Here is a 22971-nt window from a genome sequence, read left to right on the forward strand (position 1 = left end):
GAAGCGTTTTTAGGGAAAATCATGGAATGGGATGTATTGGAAAGTGTACAAAATCTAAATAACCTTTGTAAAAGATACCAACCGCGGTGAATTCCATAAAGTTTGTAGTGATAGTAATGTACACGTATATTATTGTGTATGTGGTTTGTTTCGCTACTATTCGCAACTAAAGTCGTTAGAAATCTAACTTTGAAATTATGTTATATTCTACCTAAGCGAAATTAATGTGTTCCCCTTGTTGTTCCCTAAACAGTTTACACGCTTACTACAGCTTTTTATTAAAAATAAATACGTATTTATTTTTGTGTAGATGCAGGATATTTGTTTTTATAACAAGTATCCTTATTAGCCGATATCTGTTATTACAAATCAAACAAATATAAAAATGTGTTGGTATAATATTTTTCATTGAACAAAGAAAAACGCCTGTATAAGTCTTCAGAATCAGAATAAACTCTACCAACCTCGGGCATCTCATTATAATTTAACAAAAAAGGCTTAAATCTTTTAGGAAAACTCCAAATAAAATAACAAAATATCATAAAAAATTGCTACTCTAGACTTTTAAATACATATCAATATTTTTGCTACGATGTACTGAAACGCGGAAAACGATTCTCTTAATGTGTAGAACACGTTTTCTTATACGGAATCTCAAAGTTCTAATGACTCATTTGTTGCATATTTTACATGACGTACGCGTAAATTACACTATTGACTGATGAGTATTACTTTTAATTGCAGGTTTGATGCTATTTTCCACCTTTCTATTTAGTTATCTTCCGGTGTAATGTGTATTTGTATGAGTAATAAGCTGTACGAAGCGTAAAACATGACATTTTGTACAATACCTTGCTATGAAATAAATTAAATCATCAGCTATTTTTTATTTAAGTACATCAAAATACACGAAATTTCGAAAAATATAGGTACACAAATATTATTAGGATAAATCCAAAACTCCAATAAAACAAATAGCGGGTGGTCTAATAGTTTCCACCCGTTTTTTGTTTCCTTACAATCTCTCATTGTGTATTGTGGCGCGATTTAACATTACGTCACGCCTTCTAGTTCCTTATAACCATTATTTCTCTATTACGGACAATCAGCTACAGGCCGAAGGAAACATAAGGGTTATTTTATCTGATCAAGCCGAACTTTCGCTACTGAAACGTAAATAAATAAGCAGCATAAATTATATCATAGAACGCGAGGAGTGTTCGGTAATGGTGCACATATTTAGCCATTTTGTCGGTAATAAAGACATTCATACAATTTTAATAAATTCAAGGCAGAAGCTACCTTGCCAGAAGGAAAAGTGATGTGTATAACATAAGTGTGGAATCGTCTACGCGTCTAGGTCACAGGTGTGTCACATCTTGACGCTGTTGACGCAACACACCGTTGTTTATACAATCTACTCGCTTCAAATAATATCACGGTCTGACGTCATCGAGTCTCACTCAGCGATACATCCGTAGCTTCTCATAACCTGATACATTTACCCCGCAATCCAATAACTTAAGTGTTTGTTAAACAAACTACATGCGGGTGTCATTAAAATTGATTAAGTACATCCCGTCACCATGAACATTCCTAATCGCACAAAAAATGTCACGTACTCCAAAGATTTCAATAGAAAAATAGTTTAATAGCTCTAATTTTATTGATTGTCTGGTTGATGCAATGCTTCACTATAATCGCAACAATCGATTCTTGCAAGCGGCGCGTTTCTCTATTCTTCAAGTTTTTGTATTGGGTATTTTAGCGTTCGTACAACTTCTGAAAAAATAGAATGACGTATCCACACCTGTGACAATACAGACACTTTGAACGTAATGATGCTTTTGTCTTTGTATTGTTCTGCAAACAAAGATTTGGATCTTGAAGCGTAAAATTAAATTTGGAGTAAGTGTCACTTTCTTGCATAACTTAGCCTAACTAGGTATTGCACGTTTCACTAGAGCACTTAGTAGGTACGACTTTCTACGATTTTGCACAATGGCGGCATGGGATGCGACGAGACACCTGCGTGGGGTCCCGCAATCAATAACTCGTTTGAACGCATCCATGTCAATGCACAACATGTCTTGGTCACGGCCATTATTGCTAATAAAGAAAACAAGATAACCGGCTTCTGGGAACCGTATTAGATATAATTACCTGTTGGCAAGTTATGAAAAGTGCTGCAAACACAAATATGCCGGCGATACCCTGAGCGGCCGGGGTTTGAAGAAACATGGTCTGGTCGTGGACCACCTCTTTCATCGGCTGCGCCGTCACGTTAATCGTTTCTGTCGAACTCATTCTGCGAACAAAATGTACAATCTTACAATTTTGCAAAAGATTTCTCAGCAGCGAAATAGAAAAGTATAAACGCGGGACAAAAGTAACGGTACTAGCAAACTGCGTATTACTACAATTCGCCCATCACGAAACCATTAATTACATTAAGGTTTTTCTATTGAGGTTTTTGAGGCACTTTTTTAACAAAGGAAAATGGAGCATGAGGTTTTAAAGTAGTTAGACATTTTATGTGAATTACACAGAACAATACTTTAATTCGTTGACAGGTAATATAATTTTGATGAAAGCACGGACAACTTCGCATATACTCATCTTACTTCATGCATAAAAGAAGAATTTTAACAAATATGAGCAAGCAATGTTAAGACATTTGTTTTTTATTTATTTCGGTAAACAATACATCACTGAATAACTGTTTATATAAAATACGAAGTACAAATATATCAATTAATTAAAGACCGACAAATTGATAATGATCTACAACATACTGATGCAATCATTTAAATCAAAAGAACATTGTTTAAATTCCAGCAGTATATTCTATTACAATTCATCATTCGGCCGCAGCAAGGCCTATCTGAAACAATGTGCTAGCAAAACAATAAAATTGAATCCCAGGGGCGTTTATCTAATCAAATCATTGTGGCTTTGACCACCGTACGAGTATCTATGAGCAATAATTAAACTGAGGTCAAATAGCGGTGGTTTCCATCTAATGTATCTTCTTGAAGTCTCGCGAGACACGAAGCAACGTGTGTATTGCGAGAACTAAGTACCTACATTATTAATGTGAACCGACTGCTATATGACCTCCGTATCCAGAGGGAATACAACACCATTTGTCAAGTTTCTTAGAAGATGTTCCTACTCTTGTAACGTAAATAGTCATTCTACATCACATACATACACTTCAAAGAAACGTTTCTGCCCTTAACTGAACAATATTCAACAGGAAAGCAAGCGTGGGTTGGTTTTAAAGAGAACAACGATGCCACAATGCACCACTGCCTGTTAAGTTGTTAGTCCATCAGACACAAGGTCTGTAATGACATCATACGCGGTGCAAGGTCTGTTCTCAGGGGAAATTCCATTTTATTGTTAGTGTGTCTTAGAGGGTTCACTGTTCCGTGGAATTGACTTGAATAAATATACTTCAAGTAGATTTAGACATGTGCTATTAAGACCAATGCTGCTCATAAGCTCATGGGACAAATCAAACAAGCCGTCGCTATTAGATCATCATCATCAAGTGCTTGTTACATGTGCCTCCTCTTTCAAAAGTGAAATATATCTGGCTGCAACTGTTGATTGAACGCAGGGTGAGACTAATTCGTAAATTATGATATCTTACGTATCAAGAACTGGTTGTCATAAATGTTACTGCTAATCTTAATTGAAAACAGACACTTGACGGTAAATCAGCGACGACGCGACTATATCGTGTGGAAAGTTATTTTATCTGTACATCAGCTCATTAGATAACATGTAAGAGAAATTACGAGCTGGAATATCATCCGTGCGTCTAACCGATGATAATTGTCGCTAGATGATGCGATTGCTCATTAGAGATTTTAGTTCGGTGACATAAACACGAGAACTTTAGGACCCATTAGGGAGATAAGATCAGATGCATCCAAGAAAGGATCGTCGATTTAAAAATGAGGAACTATTAGGATGTGAGAAAAATACGTATTTTTTAAATTAATGAACTAACAAGTGGAGTTCAAAACAGTAGTAGTAAACACTGGTAAGTCGGTCAGCAAAGCGGTGCAAGGAAAATCGAAGCGCGTGTGTGGGCGCGATAAGAACAGCCGCAGCAAGAGGCATTACAGAGATCTATTTTTAATGCTGAAAACAGATCTTAAAATGTTTACTCCAAGTATTTTATTCCGCCTAGCTTTTAGTGTTTCCTGAAACAGCTACACTTTAGCTAATAAGTATTCACCGTGTTTGATAACACTCAGGCCAATTAAGCTACGTCTACATTAGGCAGCCTCGACCTGATGCGGTGTACCTCCAATAAGACGCAGCTTTACAACCTTCATTTTGCTAACCTTGCAGTTTGTTTCGCCCAAGTTCAGGCCTACCTTGGCCTAATAATATGTGGCCTATATTACCTACTGAATGCTGAATTTGTGATTTAAGAACTATATTCTGCAGTGAGTTTTTAATATAAAATAGTATTACTACCTAGTCTAATTGGACATTATGGGTAATGTGGTGACTAAGAGGACAGAATATTTTAATGGTCTGTTCTACAACTGAAGGTTAGCTCTTTATGAACATTGATTAGCTAATGGGTTGAATTTAACATTTCTTTATACATTTCTAGATGAAGTATAAACAATAGAATATTATAGATGGTTTTATTTTATATCAAAATGATTCAGTATCCTAAAATTTTGTTATTCTGGAAGTAAATCACTAAAGTTCCTCATGTTCCTTCCATATAATTTTACGTAATTGATTTTCAAGGTAGGGAATTCCCCGGTCACCATTACGGTAGTCGTCATTAAAAAACAAGGAAATGTGTTACGTTAAATTAAAGAATATTATAATATGTCTTTGCCTGCATAGAAAAATATGTGAAGTTTTACTACAGAAGGATTCTATTTCGATCTAAAATAATAAATACTATGTGTATATGGGGACACCCACAGTACTGTAAATATCCAACACTTATAGGATTATAATTGATATGTTTACACATTGTATCGAGGGTGTTGAACCAAACTTGGCTAAATATAACACTAACCCCTTTGTCATTGTTATGACCTGAAACATTCTACAAAATATTTTATGAATCGCCTGTTTGTTTTATTTTAAAATAAGTCTACTTCAAATGTGACTATCAGACCATCGAAATCGTTCTACCACTCTCCAATCGGCACTCGTAAATCGGCATCCAATCGCGAAACCTATCACATTTTCCACAATCCAAATTCATTGACTTTATACAAAATGTGCGTGAAAATACCAAAGTATAGCAGTAGCCTAAAGAGAGAAGCAGATCTGACTTTTATATGAAAAGATAGACAGACAAGACAAGGGATTTTGTCTATTTTGTGATTTAGTAAAGAGTACCTGACAACATCTTAATCATCTGTAATAGATGAATACAGTATAGTGTATAGAAACAATTAAACAAGCATATTTGAACTGATAATAACAGTATCATGGCCAAAACAAATAGCAACATGTTCTTCTAGAAAATCCCAACATAAACCTGATAGACAACAAACAAGTGACTTTTAACAGAAATAAATCTGCTCCAACTTTAACATTTACTTGATGTCTGCCTTATAAAAGTAGATTTAAGTAGATTACTGTGTAATATGCAATGACTCAATGACCTTGATTTCAGATATTTAACAAACTGGTTTATTTTTTATTTTTATACTATTTTGCAAGTGGCAACACAATCAATTTTTTTTAAGTTGATTGGATCTAAACCACACTTAGCATTTTAAAAGAAGTTGATTTCTTTTATCCGTTTTTTTTGTTAAATACTATTTATTTGTATGGGCATACCTTTGTTTACATAGATACCTATTTCTTCTTTTTAACAGTAAGTAAGTTTGCCTTTGACTCCAGCTCATTTAATGGAAAGTATTACAAAAATGACAACTAAATATAATTTGAGAATAAAAACAAACTTACAATGCAATAAATATAAAAATACAACAAACATAAAGACTCTAAATGAGGTAGGCAGATCACAATTTACCCCACTCTATACCAGTTGACTAACTATTCCTTATCTGAATTGATATTGAATACCAATAATCTGATATCATTTGATATGTTGTATTACAAATTATGGAAATATAAGTTACCTATCTTTAGAAGATTTTTAAATGTCTTTATTTTGACTAAAATTGGAAACTATCTACATAAATACACGAAGATACAAGCAGAGGTATGAGTAATACACATTTAGGTAACATAGCAAGCCTATTGTTATTTACTAAACAGATTACAAACTCTTGGTCACTATTGAGAAATATTCAAATATGAGTAAAATTATCCCACGGTACTTTGCCTGACCTGGGAAGCGAACGAAAATCAGAAGATATATTACTGACTGCCCCATTGCGGCAGTCTAGAAACTACCAAATATTTAAATAAGTAAATAGTTAGTAGTAAATGTTTACTTATGCAGTTCATATAACTAGGTACCTAACACTTTCTTAATATCTAGGTAGGTATAAATATTTGTAATTCCTAAACAAATATAAATGCTAATATTTTTTTCTTTGCTCATAAGGTTATGTTTATAACACATCACCACTGATAAGGATTGATAAGATAACAAGTAATGACTAATTAAATGGTGTTATCACAACATTTCTGAAATCTTATTCTATTATTTCTCTGATAAATGATTTAAAGGAAACATTTCTTGAATGTAAATATAATTATTTGTTATTCGGACAAACAAACTATTTTGAACCAACAAGATTTTAAGATACAGAAAGTAAAACAGTTATTTAAAAATACTATGTGATACTGTTTACACCTATTAAACTATAAACACATACCACAAATGAAAACTGAAGGAAAACACCACTTAATTCAAAATTGCCATCACACTGATACTTTTTCAAAAATACAATTAAATAGAACTAAGTAAGTTTGAAGAAAGAACGAAAACACAGTGTCGAGTTTTACTGTTTTATGTTCCTAATCATTTGCTATCAAGCACTTGCTGTCTCTTTCTTTTTCAAGGAAATAGAAGACATCAATGTGATATTATAGTACTTGTATAGTAATATTCTGATATTTCTAGTGATTCATTCAAACAATTATGAAATATTGCACTAATAGACTAGTTTATAAGGTAAATTGTAAAAGTGTATGCACATGTTCCGATCTAGGCTTCTTAAGTGACTTATTTTTTTTTAAATTTTGCAATATTTAATATTACTGCCAAAATACTAAAGAGGTATATAAATCATAAAACCTGCTTGGTCATAGTTGATGTCATTGTTTCTGTTTAATCATCAGCTGTGTAAACAAATGGTATTCTTTCAATAGACAGTATGCAAACAACACCAATATCTGTATCACAATGAAATTGAATACAGAAAATATCATATTCATAGACTTCATACTTCACAGATTACTGCAATTTACTATGTGGGTATCTGTGTCAAATCTTTCACTCTGGTCTATCATAACTACCTCACTGCTATAATGATAAATAGCTTTGTTTTGATTTAAAAGCATGCCTATCTTATAAGAAATAAACAACATAACAATGGTTAAACTATTATTAAGAATAGACAGTACATTTTCTATTCAAACCAGGTAGTAGTTAAGTTGTTCAATAACCATTTAGTTTTCACCTAGATGCTAAGTAGAACATAATCATTGCAAAAAACGAAAACCATGCGCCTCAATGTAAACCACCTCATCAATAACACTAAAAATCATGAAATATCACGGAACTCACAAATTGGAGGTCACACGTCTTGACATTTTCTTGTTTGGTGTATTATACTGTCTGTTGAGTGAAGGGCGATACATTTAATATGGCACCAAACAAACGGTGCAATTATTTGGAGTCGTGTTAATCTATCGTATAGTTTTAAAATATCAAGCACATCAAATAATTACCTGGATTATGATTACCAACGTCTCAATATTACTGTTTTCCTTTTGTTAACAGATGTCATTCGTAATCAACACTCTGCGCATATTGTACACATAATCACGTAGGTTTCCTACACAACAATGTTCACGCAGGTATTTACTCTATATAAAATGAACACAACGTATTATTAACAAAACACTGCAAAAACTTCAATTTCACTTTAGTTGCTTTCCCATCTTTTACTTGGCTCACTACTTGCAAATTCGTGATAATCGTGATTGTGTTCGTGACGAATTGACGTTTAGTTTCCTACCATTTGCTACCAATCTCATCATAGACAATTTGTGAACTACAAACAAAAAATACTATAGGTACTTATAATAATTTCTCCATTTATTTAACAACAATAAAATATGTAGGTTTATTTTGAAACATTGAACAAAAATTTTAGAATATTAAACAATGGTAATGGTGGTAATGGTAAAGGTATATCTGTAACTACATAGTTGTGATGCAGCATTTTTACATTCGATTTTTTTCCGAAAGGACGACAAGTAAGAATTTCTTGAATTTTGGGATTCTGCTTTTCAAACTTACTGATTGATTAATAATTTTAAAAGAGCTTTCGCTATTGCGAATTTCAAACGATGTAAATTTTACAAAACCAGCGAATTATTCGTTTGAATATAAATTATGACTCAAAAGTAGTATTGTATCTTAAACGTGAAAAAAAATGTACTGTTTACTTTTTTTAGATCAGAGGGACTTGATGGGAGACAGAGGCCACAGTTTGTAGATAGTAGGTAGAAAGAAAACGTAAAAAAGTAATTTTATGAATGGTAGGATTTTCTTGGTAGAAGTTTAATATCATATACCTGGCAAACACTTCCAAATGGCCATAGACAATTAACAAAAATGAAAATGTCCGTCGTAAAAGATACGCTCTAATTTATTTTGTGACTGTTTAATAATTGTGGCCTGCGATGTGAATATTTTGTAGTATTTATATTCTTAGAAGTGTATATAATCTACAAAAATGATTGTTCAAGAGCCTATACAGGTAAGTGATAGGTATATTTTCAAGGAACTGTCAAAGTATTTTCGTGGAGACGTTTTATTCATTATTCAAATTCCCACAGGTTATCATTTGGGATTGTCTGAATAATTATGCATACGACAACGCTATATTTTTGGCTGAGAGATTACACGCTGAAGGTAATTTTACGTTGATTATTTTTTGCCTCTATGTGACAGATTTAATCGTTGATTTAACACCTGCATTTTAAGTGCTACTATTGATTTTTACGTAATTGTTGATTTCAAAATTCACGATGCACCTAGATTGCAATTAGTGATTTGACAAAAATTCTTAAATTTCCAGTTGCCTCAGAAGAGACTGCCTTCCTATTAGGAACATGTTACTACAGAGCTGGAAGAGTAAATGAAGCTCATCATCTATTGCAAAACATGTCATTAACATTACCACAGGCCAGGTTCCTATTAGCCAAATGTTCCATTGACTTGAAATCGTAAGTTCTCAATTATCATTACTTGTTATTGTTTCCTAGAAGCCTTAATTACTGCTTGCTTTCTGTTTTAATAAGTAATAAACAAGTTGTGATTTCAACCATTGTCACTTGGACACATATCAACAAACAATTCGTATATATATTTAGAAATATTATTAGATTCATATATTTAGAAATAGATATAATTATGCTATGACTTTATGTTCTAATGATTCAATACTTTTATTTTCAGCTATAAAGATGCAGAGATTGCATTGGGATCTAATTTAGATATTGTCGCTTCCGAATTTGGAGAACAGGGCCCTTATGCATTACAACTTTTGGCCAAAATTTATAATATTACTGAAAGAAGAAGTAAAGCAGCGGACGCGCACCGGAAAGCACTGTCACTGAATCCATTCATGTGGAAATCTTTTACACAACTATGTAACATGGGTGAGAAAGTAGATCCCCACCAAGTATTCCATATGAATAATACTGACTTTACATTTGGTGTTACTACATTAGTGAATCTAGTCAGCAATTCAGAGAACATTTCATTTGTGAATAGTAACATTCCTAATAATACTGCAATCAATACTAATGTCACACCAAACAATGTTGCTACAAGAACCCCTATGACAATGTCCACAAGTATTACGCCTGAAACTCAAGCTCCGGTTAAACGAATGCATAGTGTGTTCAGTGGCATGGCACCTATTCCATTCTCTCCATCCTTTGGCATGTTACCAATGGAAGAATCTCCTGTATTATACACTCCAACATTGACAGACTCTAATGAACAGAAGGCCATACCCAAGATAGTAAATTCGTTAAGAGCACAGATGGGACAGCTAAAAGATGCTGTGTTTAGTCCAGCTCCAAGGTGTACCCTAGGTCCAGCTCCTCGACGGTCATCCAGACTATTTAGTAACAATAACAGCAGTTACTCGGTCAAAGAAAATAATAAGTCGCCAAGTAGAAAATTTGTAGCCCCTAAGAGTCCTTCAAGGAAAAACAAACAGCGTACAGCCAAAAATATCAAATCAAATTCAGTTGAAGCTAATGAAAGGAATAAAAGTGTTGAAACCGTTACACCTACTATCCCACCAAAGAATTCAAATGGAGTAGCTTTGTTAAATTTAATGCGAGACTTGGGAGATGCTTATAAGGCACTTGCATTCCTAGACTGTAAAAATGCTATAAAATTATTCCAAGAGACATCACCGAAGCAATTAGCATCACCTTGGGTACAGACCATGATAGCCAAAGCACACTATGAAGTTGCTCAGTATGAGGCTGCTGCCAAGATTTTTGCTGAACTTAGGAAACATTATCCAAATCGTACTGAAGGTATGGACATCTACAGTACATGTTTATGGCATTTGCAGAGAGAAGCACAGCTATCAGCATTGTCCCAAGAATTAGTTGAATTAAACAGAAAGGATCCAATTGCTTGGCTTGCCGCCGGAAATTGCTTTTCACTTCATAAAGAACGTGACACAGCATTAAAATTCTTCAGGCGAGCTGTACAGTTAGATCCAGATGCAGCTTATGCACATGCTCTGTTGGGCCATGAATATGCTGTGGCTGAGGAGACTGACAAGGCTCTAGCGAGTTTCAGGGCGGCAGTGAGCATTGACCCTCGTAACTATGTTGCGTGGTTCGGCATTGCGACTGTATATGCGCGACAAGAACGTTGGAAACCTTCAGAAGTGCACATTCGCCGAGCTCTTACTATCCATCCTCACTCTGGAGTACTAAGGTGTCAGTTGGGATTAGCCCAAGCTGCTTTGGGGAAAATGGATCGCGCTCTAGCCACTTTAGAAAGGGCTGTTGCATTAGATACTGAAAACCCATTGTGTCGTTTCCACCGAGCCTCTGTTCTGTTGCGTGCTGGAAGACCTGAAGATGCTTTAGTGGATCTTCATCATTTGAAAGACATAGCTCCAAGGGAATCACTGGTGTACTATTTACTTGGTAAAGTCCACAATAAGTTAGGCAATTCCCATTTAGCACTAATGCATTTCAGTTGGGCTACAGATCTAGATCCAAAAGGCACAGGTGGTCACATAAAGGAAGGCTTTGATCCTTCCAAACAAGAAGATCCTCCAGAAAGATCCACTTAATTTATATGACGAATTTTGATGGTTAAAGGATTGCAGTATGGCCTGCACTAATGTTGGCAATGCAGTCAATAATTGACTGATCCCATGTAAATATCGCTCTCACCCGTCGAGCTCTCAACTGACACCAAATTCTTCCAACAAAGCTTTATGGGGTTTGATGGGTGTGTGGTGGCATTTAGTCGCTGTAGTAGTAAGGGCGTATGTGGATATGTTTATATAGAGTAAGATGTGGATATTCCTAATGTTATCCTAGTTTATTATATATATCTTGTATAGCTAATAACTACTAGAAAAATAAAAGAATATAATTTTTAAAAATATGATGCTTTTGAAAGATAAAAAGACTCAGAGCCTTGATCTCAATGGGATGATATTTATAAATAAATATTCATATAACATAGAGCCATTAAAATAATTGAAGTTTCAAATTCTTACAATGCCATAATAATAATGAATTCCTGATAACAAAGTTGTATTATTGATGTTTGTCTCACGTATTTGTACATATTATAAATCATGCCGTTAAGTACGTGACGAAGTTCTGGCGAGCCGCGGGCGGTGTTTGTTGACATCTAGTAATCATGTCATACATAAGTTTACACAATGTTATAATGTTTCAATCTCAACTCCTTGCATGTAGATTTTTTATTTTTTTGACAAATCAGCTTTGGATGTTAGGTTTAGCTGGAGTCATATTCGAAATGCATATAATATGGGAACCAATTGATTTTTTACGTGCAAACTTGAATGTATTGGGATCTTAGTTGGTAGCATCGATATTATAAAATTCGTGTGTATGTACATAATAACAAATTAACTATATAGCACTGTTTGTCACTTGAAATCACCAATGAACTGCTAGCTCTGTGGACAAATTTGTTTAGACCACCTCTATTAATTATGTATGAACTTAATAAATAAAACTGATGTAACTGACAATGTACTTTTATTTAAATGCCATCATTAATTCTAGACACCTTACAGCTTTACACGCGTGATTAAATAATATATATCGTTAGAATCTCGCAATCGAGGATTCTATTATGTTACTATAAAATTAAGTTTTATTCTAGTAATTTTTGATTTTGCCCCTATGGACAGCAACATGTCAATGGAGCAAAATGTGTAGACTCGTCCTTATAACTATGAATTATTAAGGTTACACCTAACTATACTTAAACTAAGTAAATTTTTGTAATATAGAATCTAGTGCTTTTCTAACGGTGGGATCGTTCAGCAGTTTGTTCTGGGCTGGCGGCTGAGACGCGGGAGCGGCTGGTGTTACGACAGGAGGGGGTGGGGCTGACTCGCTTTGAGATAGTGCTTTTTTGTCGTTCAATATGCTTAATATTCTTTGTTGGAGGTCAACTTGAGTCTTATTAGTAGTAGCCGGCGCCGGGTTTAGTGGCTCTCCTAATTCAATCTTCACTTGATGATCTCTTCGGTCCTGCGAAAAAAGAAGATATTTTAAAACACACTGAAATTACGGAACTTTATGGTTTAGAGGTCTATTCATATGAAAACAAGCGTCTTTATGCGTAGTTTTGGTGTATGTACCTGTAGGTACTCGATGACTTTGTCGTACTGTAGCACGGTAAGCGTGCGGCCGTCGGCGAGCTGTCCAAGCAAGGCGTACACAGCCTCGCGACCTGACGGTCCGCCGCGCTGCACCTCCTGGAAGTTGCGCGACAACAGCTGCAGCGCATCTTCTATCGGCATGTTGCGGTGCTCTGACAAAACAATTAGTTTGGTTTAAAACAACAAGAACACAGATATTTTAAAACGCAGAAATTGCCTACTGCAAACCCACCAATAATAATAATCAAATAAGCATTAACACTAACCTTGTGGTAATCCATGCAATATGGTAAGTGTTAAAGATCTATTCTCCTGGTTTAGTGGCATGACTAGAATGGCGTAAAGACAGCCACGTGACGCGATATTGCCGAGCACTTTGCCGATCGGGACATCTTCCATAGGAAATAGCAAGTCCACGATTATTCCTAAACGTTTTAGTCGGCTTTCTATGTATTCTGCATACTCCCTGAAAAAAAAATATATAAAACGTATATATTCGTTTTCTTATTCAACTGGAGTATCATTTATTAATTAATATATTTAATACTCAAAATTGCCTATATAAGGAGTTAACATAATGTGCACACTTACGTAAGAGTTTTGGAGACAACAATAATTTCGCAATCATTTCTCTCTGGACCAGGTAAGGCTCTGGGATATTCTGGTAAAGGTTGTGCGTAACGATCATACCCTGCGCGTTCTGACCACTCACTGCCTGTCGACAAATTTGTCATTGTGCATTACAGATATAATTTTAAAGAAGATGCCAGCAAATAGTCATTCAGACAATAACTAAGATTTTATTTGCTAGAATTACATAAACAAGAATGATTTCTGGCATCACCTTTTCACAAGTGATAGATAGATAAGTGTCATATCACTCATTCAATGGTCAGAGTACTTTTTAGAATACACAATAATTTTCAATAATGGTGATAAAATAATTTCATGAATAAAAATTTAAAAAATGATGTGATTAACTTGGACTTACCTCTGCCAGGTGCCGGTGATCGTTCTCTGAAGCCAGGTGGGGCTCCACGGCCTCTAGCGCCCCGGGCACGAGCACGAGGTGCGCCTCGCCCCCTCAAGCCACCACGCCCTTCAGCCCAGTGGTTACCATAACCTTCATCATGCTCTTCTTCTGCATAAGCTAATAATGACAAGATAATGTTTAACACAATTATAGAGTGCAGTTTTAGATGACTAACAAGCAACAAGAAAGTTATTTTAAGTACAAAATCAGTTTGATTTTTTACCAAAATTTGTTGATGTTAATGCAGGCAACAATTGATAAGAACATCATGAGAAAGAAAACATGCTATGCTGATCCAAATCAACATGGGATAAGGACAAGACAAGGAGGAAGAAAATCGATATGCCTTATTTCGTTGACATACAGATCTTTATTTGATTCAAGACTAGCTGAATTGATACTGCGTTTCATCTAGATTGATTCAGCATTTAGCCACAGTGTAACACACAGACTTTCATATTTAACTTTATGCAAGCTCAATTACAATAATATTTGTGTAGTACTAACCCTTACCCTGATCCCCAATGTAGTTGCCATAGCTATCATAGTCCTCAACTGTATCTTCAGTGTTTGGTAGCTTATTGTCGTTTATTGCAACTGCAGGTGGTATATTTGATGTAACATTAACTACTTCTGCTAAGACATGACGGCTGAAAGAAAAAAAAATGCAATCTGTATTTAAAATTTTAAATAACTAGAAAGAATTTGCTAACTTTTTTATTTTATAACAGAATTCTCTGTATATTTTTCTTGTTGTGTGTCTTCGAATACAGCATTTTCTAATGGTTTATATCTTGTCTTTGCAGAAGACTTAAGAAAAGCATTGCTGCATTTGTTACTTTGTTTTGAAATTTTTACTTAGTATTATGGAGGTATTTGCTGTTATAGTATTATAACATTATTGTTAATACAACAATTAATGTGCTCTAGGATGACATCTTACTTCCACAAGTTGCAAATGACAACATGATATGCTTAATGATATCTAACAAATAAAATGGAAATGTTTATTAGTATAAAATGATAATATGTATCACATTGGGTTATAACCTGTAAAGATATAATTGGTAAATAAAAAATTACAATTAAGACTCCACAATATACAAAGTAATTAAAGTATGTTTTACCTCTTGTCAGGGTTAGCCTGAGCAGTCTTCACAACAATGCGACTTCCCTGAAAAGTACTACCATTTGCCTTAGCAATGGCTTCTCTTGCACTTGTTTCTTCAGCAAATTGTACGAACCCAAAGTTTCTGTTTATTACTATCCCATTTATCTGTCCATAGCTTATAAAATGTTCGTAAATATCGTCAATAGTGGCATTGTCTGGAATGGATCCTACGTATATACGAAGATGCGCCGTATTCCGGTCTTTCATAGCCTGCCTATCTAAGGTCAGTTTGTCTGCAATAAATAACCAATATTCAGGCAATTATAACAACATAATATGTTATATTACATCTATAACATAAGTAGAATGGTAATAATAAACATAGAGCACTTCACAATGTTATTGAAACTATCAATACTGCCGCGATCGGTCTTGCCAAAAATATTTACTGTCTTTATTTACCTGCCATCGTCTTGGTGTCTATTTAACTTGGTTATATATTTAAATCACTAGTTTCTGGCTGTGTTCATTCATTTATTGAAGAAAAACAGTGATTCAAACCAAGCAATGAAGAAAGTATCTACGGGGAAAGGATGCAATGTTGCTGTTTAAGTGTTGCTAGACTTGTTAGCTGTCAAACAAAATTGGTTTAGTTTAGTTTTAAGTTATTTATTTTTTTTGTCAAATCTGCATATCTGTAGTTTAATTTTATTAGTTTTGTAAAATATCACATTGCAAAACTGTAAGAATTCAGTTACTTACACATTCTCACTAATCACATACCTTTATAATACAAACACAAAATTATGGGCCGTTTATGTAGGTTGAAGATTGTGTAATGTAAACATGAAATAAGTAGATTTCGATTCTTTCTTCATAACAGAGCAACCCCAGCGTATTGACTTTTTTTTATCTGTGGACGTTGACATTTGTCAAAAGTTATGCCGTAGTTGATTGCCGTGTACAAAATGTTTTAATCAGTAGGATAAATGATTATAAGCTGATTCTGTTTGTGCAGTAGCGTTGTTTCTTTATTTAGTGGAAGCTAGCCAACTTAGTTTTATTTTTTATATTTGAGCAAGTGAAAGCAGAATGCTTTTACGTGCACTGTTATTAAGTCGACTAAATTTTGACATTCGAATTTCACCGTGAAACGGGGTAACTTCTGCGATCTGTCTGTGATCTGGAACGGTTTTTTGCGGAAAGTTTAATTTCGAGTGAATTTGACAGAATCTCAGAATTTGAGGTTACTTTGATAACTGGAAAACAGCAAAAATATATTTTGCCAATGTTATATAATATATACCGAATGTTATAAATAATTAGAATATACACAACGTTTATATGAGTATTGTTTTATATTTTCCTGGTTAATTTTGCTGTGTTTACATAGTTAAAACGTAAGTAGACTTCTTATTTTATATTGTATGTGAAAGAAAATGGCAATTATACATAATGTTTAAAAAGTATTACGCTTAGAGTGAACGTCAGAATCTATTCTATAGTTTGTCCAAATGTTTTGACTCAGAAAGTACCTAATTATTTAAATGGATATAACCTTAAAAACGGTACTGCGGCTTTTTGGATAGCATTGTTGGCAGTTGTTGTAAAACAGATTTTTATTAAAGCCCTAACCATTTGTTTTAGGTGTTATTCTGGTAATGTTTAGAAGAAACTTTGCTAAAGTGATTAAGTCTTACCAAAAAGCGGTTGATAAAGCTTTCTGTCCCAAGAATCTGTTTTACACCAATTTGTTGATCTCAATGGGAATATCTACACTTGGAGATTTGATTGAACAAACCAATGAATACTACAAGAAGGATATAGATAACTATGATTTCCATAGAACTGCACATATGGCCTTTTCAGGCGTGACAGCTGGTTTTATTTGTCACCATTGGTATAACTATCTAGACACAGTTATTGTTGGCAGATCATTAGGCATGGTTTTTAAAAAGTTGATGATGGATCAGTTTATTTGTTCTCCAATTGTGATATTGTCATTTTTTGCCACAGTGGCAATATTTGAAGATAATCCTGCTGAAAATTTTACTGATGAAGTGAAAGACAAGTTTTGGACTTTGTATAAAGCTGAGTGGGTTGTGTGGCCTCCTGCTCAAATTATTAACTTTTATTTCTTGCCAACTCGTTATAGAGTTGTGTATGATAACACAATATCACTTGGCTATGATATATACACTTCTCAAGTTAAGCATGATAAATCTAATAAGTCAAAAGAACAGACAAAAGAAGACAAATCTACAGTGTGATATGTTCCTAACTTATGAATATTATTTTATATTTTGTTACAAAAATATATTGGTATTACTTTTTAAAATATTTGTTTTTTAATTATTTTTTATCAGGGGCTGTTTCTTCTATTACAGATAAAATGCAAGCATTGGGAACAACATGGCGCAAACTAGCAACTAATGTGAAAAAGTCAACTCAAATGTCAAAGTGTAAAAAAATAGTGGACTTGGCGTTCAGTGATAAATATCTTTTTTATACAAATGTGTCTATATCAGTAAGCTTATCAGCCTTGGGAGATGCCTTAGAACAAGGATATGAAATTTATACTGGAGAAGAAAATAAATTTGATGCAAAAAGGACTGTGCATATGGGATGTTCTGGTGCTGCAGTGGGCATTCTGTGTCATCACTGGTACAAAATATTAGATAGGTTTATAATAGGCAGAACAGTAGACATGGTGGCCAAGAAATTGGCTTTAGATCAATTAGTGTTTTCACCAATAATGATAGTGACTTTCTTTGGATCCGTTGCGTTATTTGAAGAGAATCCCATGGAAAACTTTAAAGAAGAAGTGAGAGACAAATTCATCACATTATACAGAGCTGAGTGGATGGTGTGGCCGCCTGCACAAATTATAAACTTTTTCTTTTTACCAACCAGGTATAGAGTTTTATATGATAATACAATATCATTAGGCTATGATATTTATACTTCACAAGTGAAACATAGTAAATCTTTTAAAAATGTGCCTAAAGACTCAAAGAATGGGAGTAAATCATCTTGACCAGAAACTCAAGAATCGTGAATTCAAATAGGAAATTGTTTTATATTGGCACTTATTGTCTATGCACAGTATGTAAACAAACTCATGGCTAGATTGTAGTTGGTTCTCCAACTTGACTGCTAATTTAAAAATGTATTTATACTTAGATAGATTATTGAATTTAATGAAGTTATATCATTCATGTCATCACTAACTTCAATTTTGCCATAGAAAATTTGTCCATACTGTAAAAACAATTATGTTCATAATTGAAGTATAATTTACATTAAATTATTTTACCTTGACATAAGCTTTGCTGTGATAAAACATGAGAAATATTCCCAATAATAATAGGTATATGATTTTTATTTATATCTCAATGAAGAATTATACTATTTATTTTTTGTTAATAAATGTAAAAAAACCTTTATTTGACATATGAAATTGTTGAATAAAACATTTTACATGCAGGTTAAGCTTTTTATTGTTTAATTTTAGTAATAGTATACATGTTGTTTACACCATTAAAAATCAACAAAAATACCACAAGTCCATGGTGTTTGGCATTGAAACAGCTGGCGACCTTCCTAATTCATGTTAGATAGTAGATACCATAACAAACTGTACCTACAGTAGCATATAAACAGAAATGTCTACTTATAACTTAGTGCATGTTACTGTGGTATATACCTAAAGGGTCTACTTTGTTTTGTAGTATTTAATTAATCATTTCAAACGTCTTAATTAGGAGTTAGGAAAGGTTCTTCAAGCTGCGATTTTCGCTTGCTATCTCTCAAGTTGTTGATCACGCTGCGTACAACGGAATCCTCGAATATCCTTTCCGGCCAAGATTCAGAGCGTCTACTGTGACCAAGGGATGTTTCCTCAATAATTCTCGGAATACGGCTAGATCGAGGCGTATTACGGTGTGATATGAACGACCGGCCACGCTTTCCCTCCTTGAGGCCGAGGAGTGATGTCAAGAGCTTGTCTAATGTGGCTATGTCGTCTATGTTGGACGTTTTTGGCCGTGTCGGTGTGTTCACGCCGGAGTTCCTTTGACTGGATAGAACGGAGACGGGTGTTCTTGAAAGTCCTATGGAGTGGATGATCTGAACAGAGAAGGTAAAGTTAGAATATTATAGGTATCTATTAACTAGATCCATGGTAGCATGTTCACAAAAAGTTTAATTTAGTATATCTGTCTACATTTTCACACGCTAGCATCATAATAAACATGTATCTACCTATTGCCTTAAATGTTATGTTAAATTATGCTATTCAAATTATTGTTCGAAAAATATATGTTGATAACATTTTTAATTGAGCGTCTAATGGTTGTTTATAATGAGCTCTTTTATGCGCTGATATATATTTAGTCCATCGGTGTTGCATAACCTACTTTAAATAAGTGTAATCTGCAGAAATTGAAGGTCATGTCGTAAAATTTCGATAATATCACTATCACTCGTACGATTATTCTAGAGAAAAGATAGTGTGCAAAAAGATTGTAGGATAAATGCATTGATAGTGTTTGAGTTACCTCATCAGCATTGTGACTCTGATAACTCATTCTCTTCACTTTTCTATATGTGTCGTCGTCTAACGCTTCTTCAACAGCCGCTTCTAGCTTATCTTTTAGATCTTCATCTGTTCCTTGATCGAGGTTTTCTAGAACCAACCTGAATGCGAAAAAGGACCTGCTTTAGTCACTAATTACGACCTGTCTGTCTATTCAGCCCATTTCTATTCAGTTCCCATTTATATAAGCCTTCCCTCGGTGTGCCATTGCTATTTAAAATTTATGTTAAAAATGTATTTTTTCTTTTTTGATAACACTTAGGTATTGCAATATATAAAGTAAATAGTACATATCTAACCGATAAAGTTTTTTCAAAGGAATAAAAAGTGTCTATAAAATAAAATCACAGAATTGTTATTCTTACTCAGCACGTTCGTCATTCTCGGCTTTATGTAAGTTCGCTCGATTCGATTCCCGCGCCACTTTAATGTCTTGTTCCCAGAAGCGTCTCAAGTCTGGACTGGAAGTATAGGGGGCAGCGACCTCTTTGATTTTCAGGAATATAATGGCCGTTATAAAAATACAGATCACGTTCACTATTGTGAGGCAGCAACTCACGATACCTTTAATGTAAAATCATTTAAAATTGTATGTGGTTTGGAAGAAAGATATAGTTACATACTTTTGTAGAGTTAGTAGTCATTTCTCCCTTACCGTTGACTGCAAATTCAATCGGTAGATAATCGTGGTACAAAGGTTGGTAGGACGAATTGCCCGTGTAAGCTTCTCCTTTTATGTGAGGAATCTTTACTCCTGGATACAAGAGCCAAATGCAGGCTAACGCCCAATACAGTCCCTGTGCATAAACAAATTAATATTTCGATTACATGACGTCAATTACTATTTCATAATGGTTGACCTATGTCACACTTACGCAATTTACAACTGGTGGTAACAAAGAGGCTGAGATCGCTATACCAATGAGAGGTCCAGCACTGCCTTGGAGTAAAGCTAATGCTACGCCCGTGCCAGATGTAAGAGCCCAAAGAACACCCATCCATAAGGCTCGGACGTTACCTCTGAAAAGTTATAGAATCAGTAACTTCGTGCTTATAAAATGATAGAATAGGTATAACAATGTTTCTATTACCGTCCCTTCATTTCCTCAGTTGGCCAGTCGCCGAAACCCCAAGGCATTTCAGTCGTTCCCAAGATCAGTCCAAAAATAAACCCAAACACAAGGGATGCTAACATCCCTATGATCAGACTTTCGAAGCCGCTTCTCACGAGGCTTCTATCCGAAATGATAGTTCCAAAAGTTATGGACATGACAGGCCCCATTAGCGGAGAGACCAACATTGCTGCTACGATGTTCGAAGCATTGTTTTCGACCAGACCTAAAGCTGCAAGGGAACTAAAGGTACTTTTATATAATTGAGCTCGGTTATAAAGTAAATTTATACTGTCGAATTTAATATCTTACTCCGCTGTTATGATAAGCGTAAGGTAATCGAAAGACAACTCTCCCCCGCCTCGAACTCCATCGACCACTTGTTTAACTGTTAGTTTTGATCTAATCGAGTCTACGAAATTCCGCCAGCGTGTTGCGTCTTCAGACTTTCGCCTGTATAACAGGAAAAAGTTTAATTGTTTATGTTTTGTGGTTAATTATTAGCTTGGAAAGCTAAAATTTCTTACATCATGTTGTCCTCTTCATCTTGTTCGACTTTTACTGCCGAATGTACTACGTTGCAAGGTAAAACGCTGAAATATTATATAAATTATACGTTAAGGTATATGATTGTAACATATGGTCGCATGTTTGAGTAATTTTGGATTGAGTACCTACAATTTTCTCTTAGCTTGAGGAGCTAAATCTATTTGGGAAATATCTGGACTCTGCTATAAAAATCCATCGGATATTTATACCGTTCATTGAGTGGCACATTTCAGCAATATCGCCTCAGGTGCCATTTGTTTTCACATCGACGCCGGGACTGGTACAAAAATATATGTGGATACCTATATTCATTTCAATTAAGCGTACTTTTATTGATTGATTGATTGATACGTTTACCTGACTATAGACTTGCATCGTACTCCGATGCCGAGCTGAGTGAGACAGTGCAGCATGGTCTCACATTGATCGCCAGTTGGCAGTGGGAATATTATCTCGAAATAGTTCCCGGCTTTGTCACTTATCCAAACAACGTGATCCACGTGCAATTTGCATAGCAATTCTTGTAAAATCTTTAAAATGTATAACATTTTGGTTAAAAATATAAATAATTTAAGCTATAAATAATGTTTATTTACTTAAGGTTATACATAAAATCTAGCCAAGAGTTACGAGCGTTAAAACTTTGTTCTTAAATCCAGTTAATGCCTATTAAAATGTGCAAGACCCAGATATCTGGGTAAAAGGTGCCTAGTAACAATAGTGACCTTTAAATGTTCTAGGTTATTTTGTTTCAGATCACAAATTCTTGCAACAAAATAGATAGCGCCGCGTCACTACACTACAATTACATCAATCTACTCTCGCCTACACAGTCATCCACTTACACTTTCCATTGTAAGAAATTCGTCGTCTTCGGAGATCTTTTCCAAATTTCGGTTAAATCCATCATGATAATAATGTTCCGTTAAATGTATAGGAATACTCTTAGATTTCTTGTTTCGAAGTTCAACAGCCAATCGTCCAGGCTTCGGCGGATTATCATTAATGACTATCAAATCTTTCGGCTTGCCAAATCTTAGGATATGTTCGTAATTACTTGATGGTATGTAGATAACGAATATCACTCCTGAAGGCATTTTTACTTGAAGACTCGGACAGTAAAACTGACTAACATTCTATCCCCATGTACGGAACTACTTAAACCGTTTAGCGTATAAGCGTCGTTTAATTAGAGGCTTCGTGCGATAATTAGAGCATCACTGTGTAATGATGTCGCATCTCGTATACTGCAATTATACGTAGGTAAGTAGATATATTAAGCTCGTGCTATTAATCAAGATGCTAATAGTAATTGGACGCCGGACGCGTGTAATATGATGTATCGCTAACGTGATCATACACGTGAGAAAACATACCGTTTCAAATACGAGACTCAGATGCACATGGCAAAATAGGACATATTGATATTGTTTCTTCTTATATATCGTAGA

The 22971-nt window shown here is 34.6% G+C and overlaps 6 protein-coding genes across 8 annotated transcripts in view; 3 read left to right on the top strand and 3 right to left on the bottom strand.

The window, feature by feature from the left end:
* The window catches only part of Tmep (Transmembrane endosomal protein), a 30789-nt gene extending 22573 nt beyond the window's left edge, over positions 1-8216 (bottom strand). For both annotated transcript variants that reach the window (XM_076123136.1, XM_076123137.1), the window contains exons 1-2: positions 7927-8216; positions 2164-2308 (exon numbers count right to left, since the gene is read on the bottom strand). In XM_076123136.1, coding sequence (XP_075979251.1) covers positions 2164-2307 — 144 coding nt within the window. In that variant the 5' untranslated portion in view covers position 2308; positions 7927-8216. The remainder of the gene's footprint in view (positions 1-2163; positions 2309-7926) is intronic.
* Positions 8217-8796: 580 nt separating this feature from the next.
* On the top strand, positions 8797-12446 carry Cdc27 (cell division cycle protein 27). Its single transcript, XM_076122482.1, has 4 exons — positions 8797-8963; positions 9043-9118; positions 9285-9432; positions 9665-12446. Exons 1-4 carry the CDS (start codon positions 8940-8942, stop codon positions 11538-11540), a joined length of 2124 nt encoding a protein of 707 aa, XP_075978597.1. The 5' UTR covers positions 8797-8939; the 3' UTR covers positions 11541-12446.
* Positions 12447-12469: 23 nt separating this feature from the next.
* On the bottom strand, positions 12470-15886 carry Neos (nuclear receptor coactivator protein neosin). Of its 2 annotated transcripts, none has more exons than XM_076122484.1 (8): positions 15725-15886; positions 15279-15555; positions 14665-14801; positions 14110-14268; positions 13710-13833; positions 13385-13584; positions 13098-13270; positions 12470-12987 (listed from the first exon to the last, which is right to left on the bottom strand). In XM_076122484.1, the coding sequence occupies exons 1-8, from the start codon at positions 15729-15731 to the stop codon at positions 12721-12723; spliced, it is 1344 nt and encodes a 447-aa protein (XP_075978599.1). In that variant the 5' UTR covers positions 15732-15886; the 3' UTR covers positions 12470-12720. The 2 variants fall into 2 exon arrangements, with proteins under 2 accessions (XP_075978599.1, XP_075978598.1); XM_076122483.1 differs by having other exon boundaries at positions 14659-14801.
* Positions 15887-16212: 326 nt separating this feature from the next.
* Positions 16213-18748, top strand: LOC142978461 (mpv17-like protein 2). The gene is made up of 2 exons (XM_076122925.1): positions 16213-16662; positions 17650-18748. The coding sequence occupies exon 2, from the start codon at positions 17655-17657 to the stop codon at positions 18297-18299; it is 645 nt and encodes a 214-aa protein (XP_075979040.1). The 5' UTR covers positions 16213-16662; positions 17650-17654; the 3' UTR covers positions 18300-18748.
* On the top strand, positions 16916-17561 carry LOC142978583 (mpv17-like protein 2). The gene has a single exon (XM_076123082.1). The coding sequence runs from the start codon at positions 16924-16926 to the stop codon at positions 17530-17532; it is 609 nt and encodes a 202-aa protein (XP_075979197.1). The 5' UTR covers positions 16916-16923; the 3' UTR covers positions 17533-17561.
* Positions 18744-22654, bottom strand: LOC142978460 (uncharacterized). Its single transcript, XM_076122924.1, has 10 exons — positions 22366-22654; positions 21878-22050; positions 21499-21564; positions 21284-21424; positions 20951-21214; positions 20735-20879; positions 20515-20656; positions 20225-20423; positions 19822-19960; positions 18744-19390 (listed from the first exon to the last, which is right to left on the bottom strand). Exons 1-10 carry the CDS (start codon positions 22615-22617, stop codon positions 19019-19021), a joined length of 1893 nt encoding a protein of 630 aa, XP_075979039.1. The 5' UTR covers positions 22618-22654; the 3' UTR covers positions 18744-19018.
* Positions 22655-22971: the final 317 nt, after the last annotated feature.

This window comes from Anticarsia gemmatalis, chromosome 14 (genome assembly GCF_050436995.1).
Source record: "Anticarsia gemmatalis isolate Benzon Research Colony breed Stoneville strain chromosome 14, ilAntGemm2 primary, whole genome shotgun sequence".
In the NCBI taxonomy this organism is placed as follows: Eukaryota; Metazoa; Arthropoda; class Insecta; order Lepidoptera; family Erebidae; genus Anticarsia; species Anticarsia gemmatalis.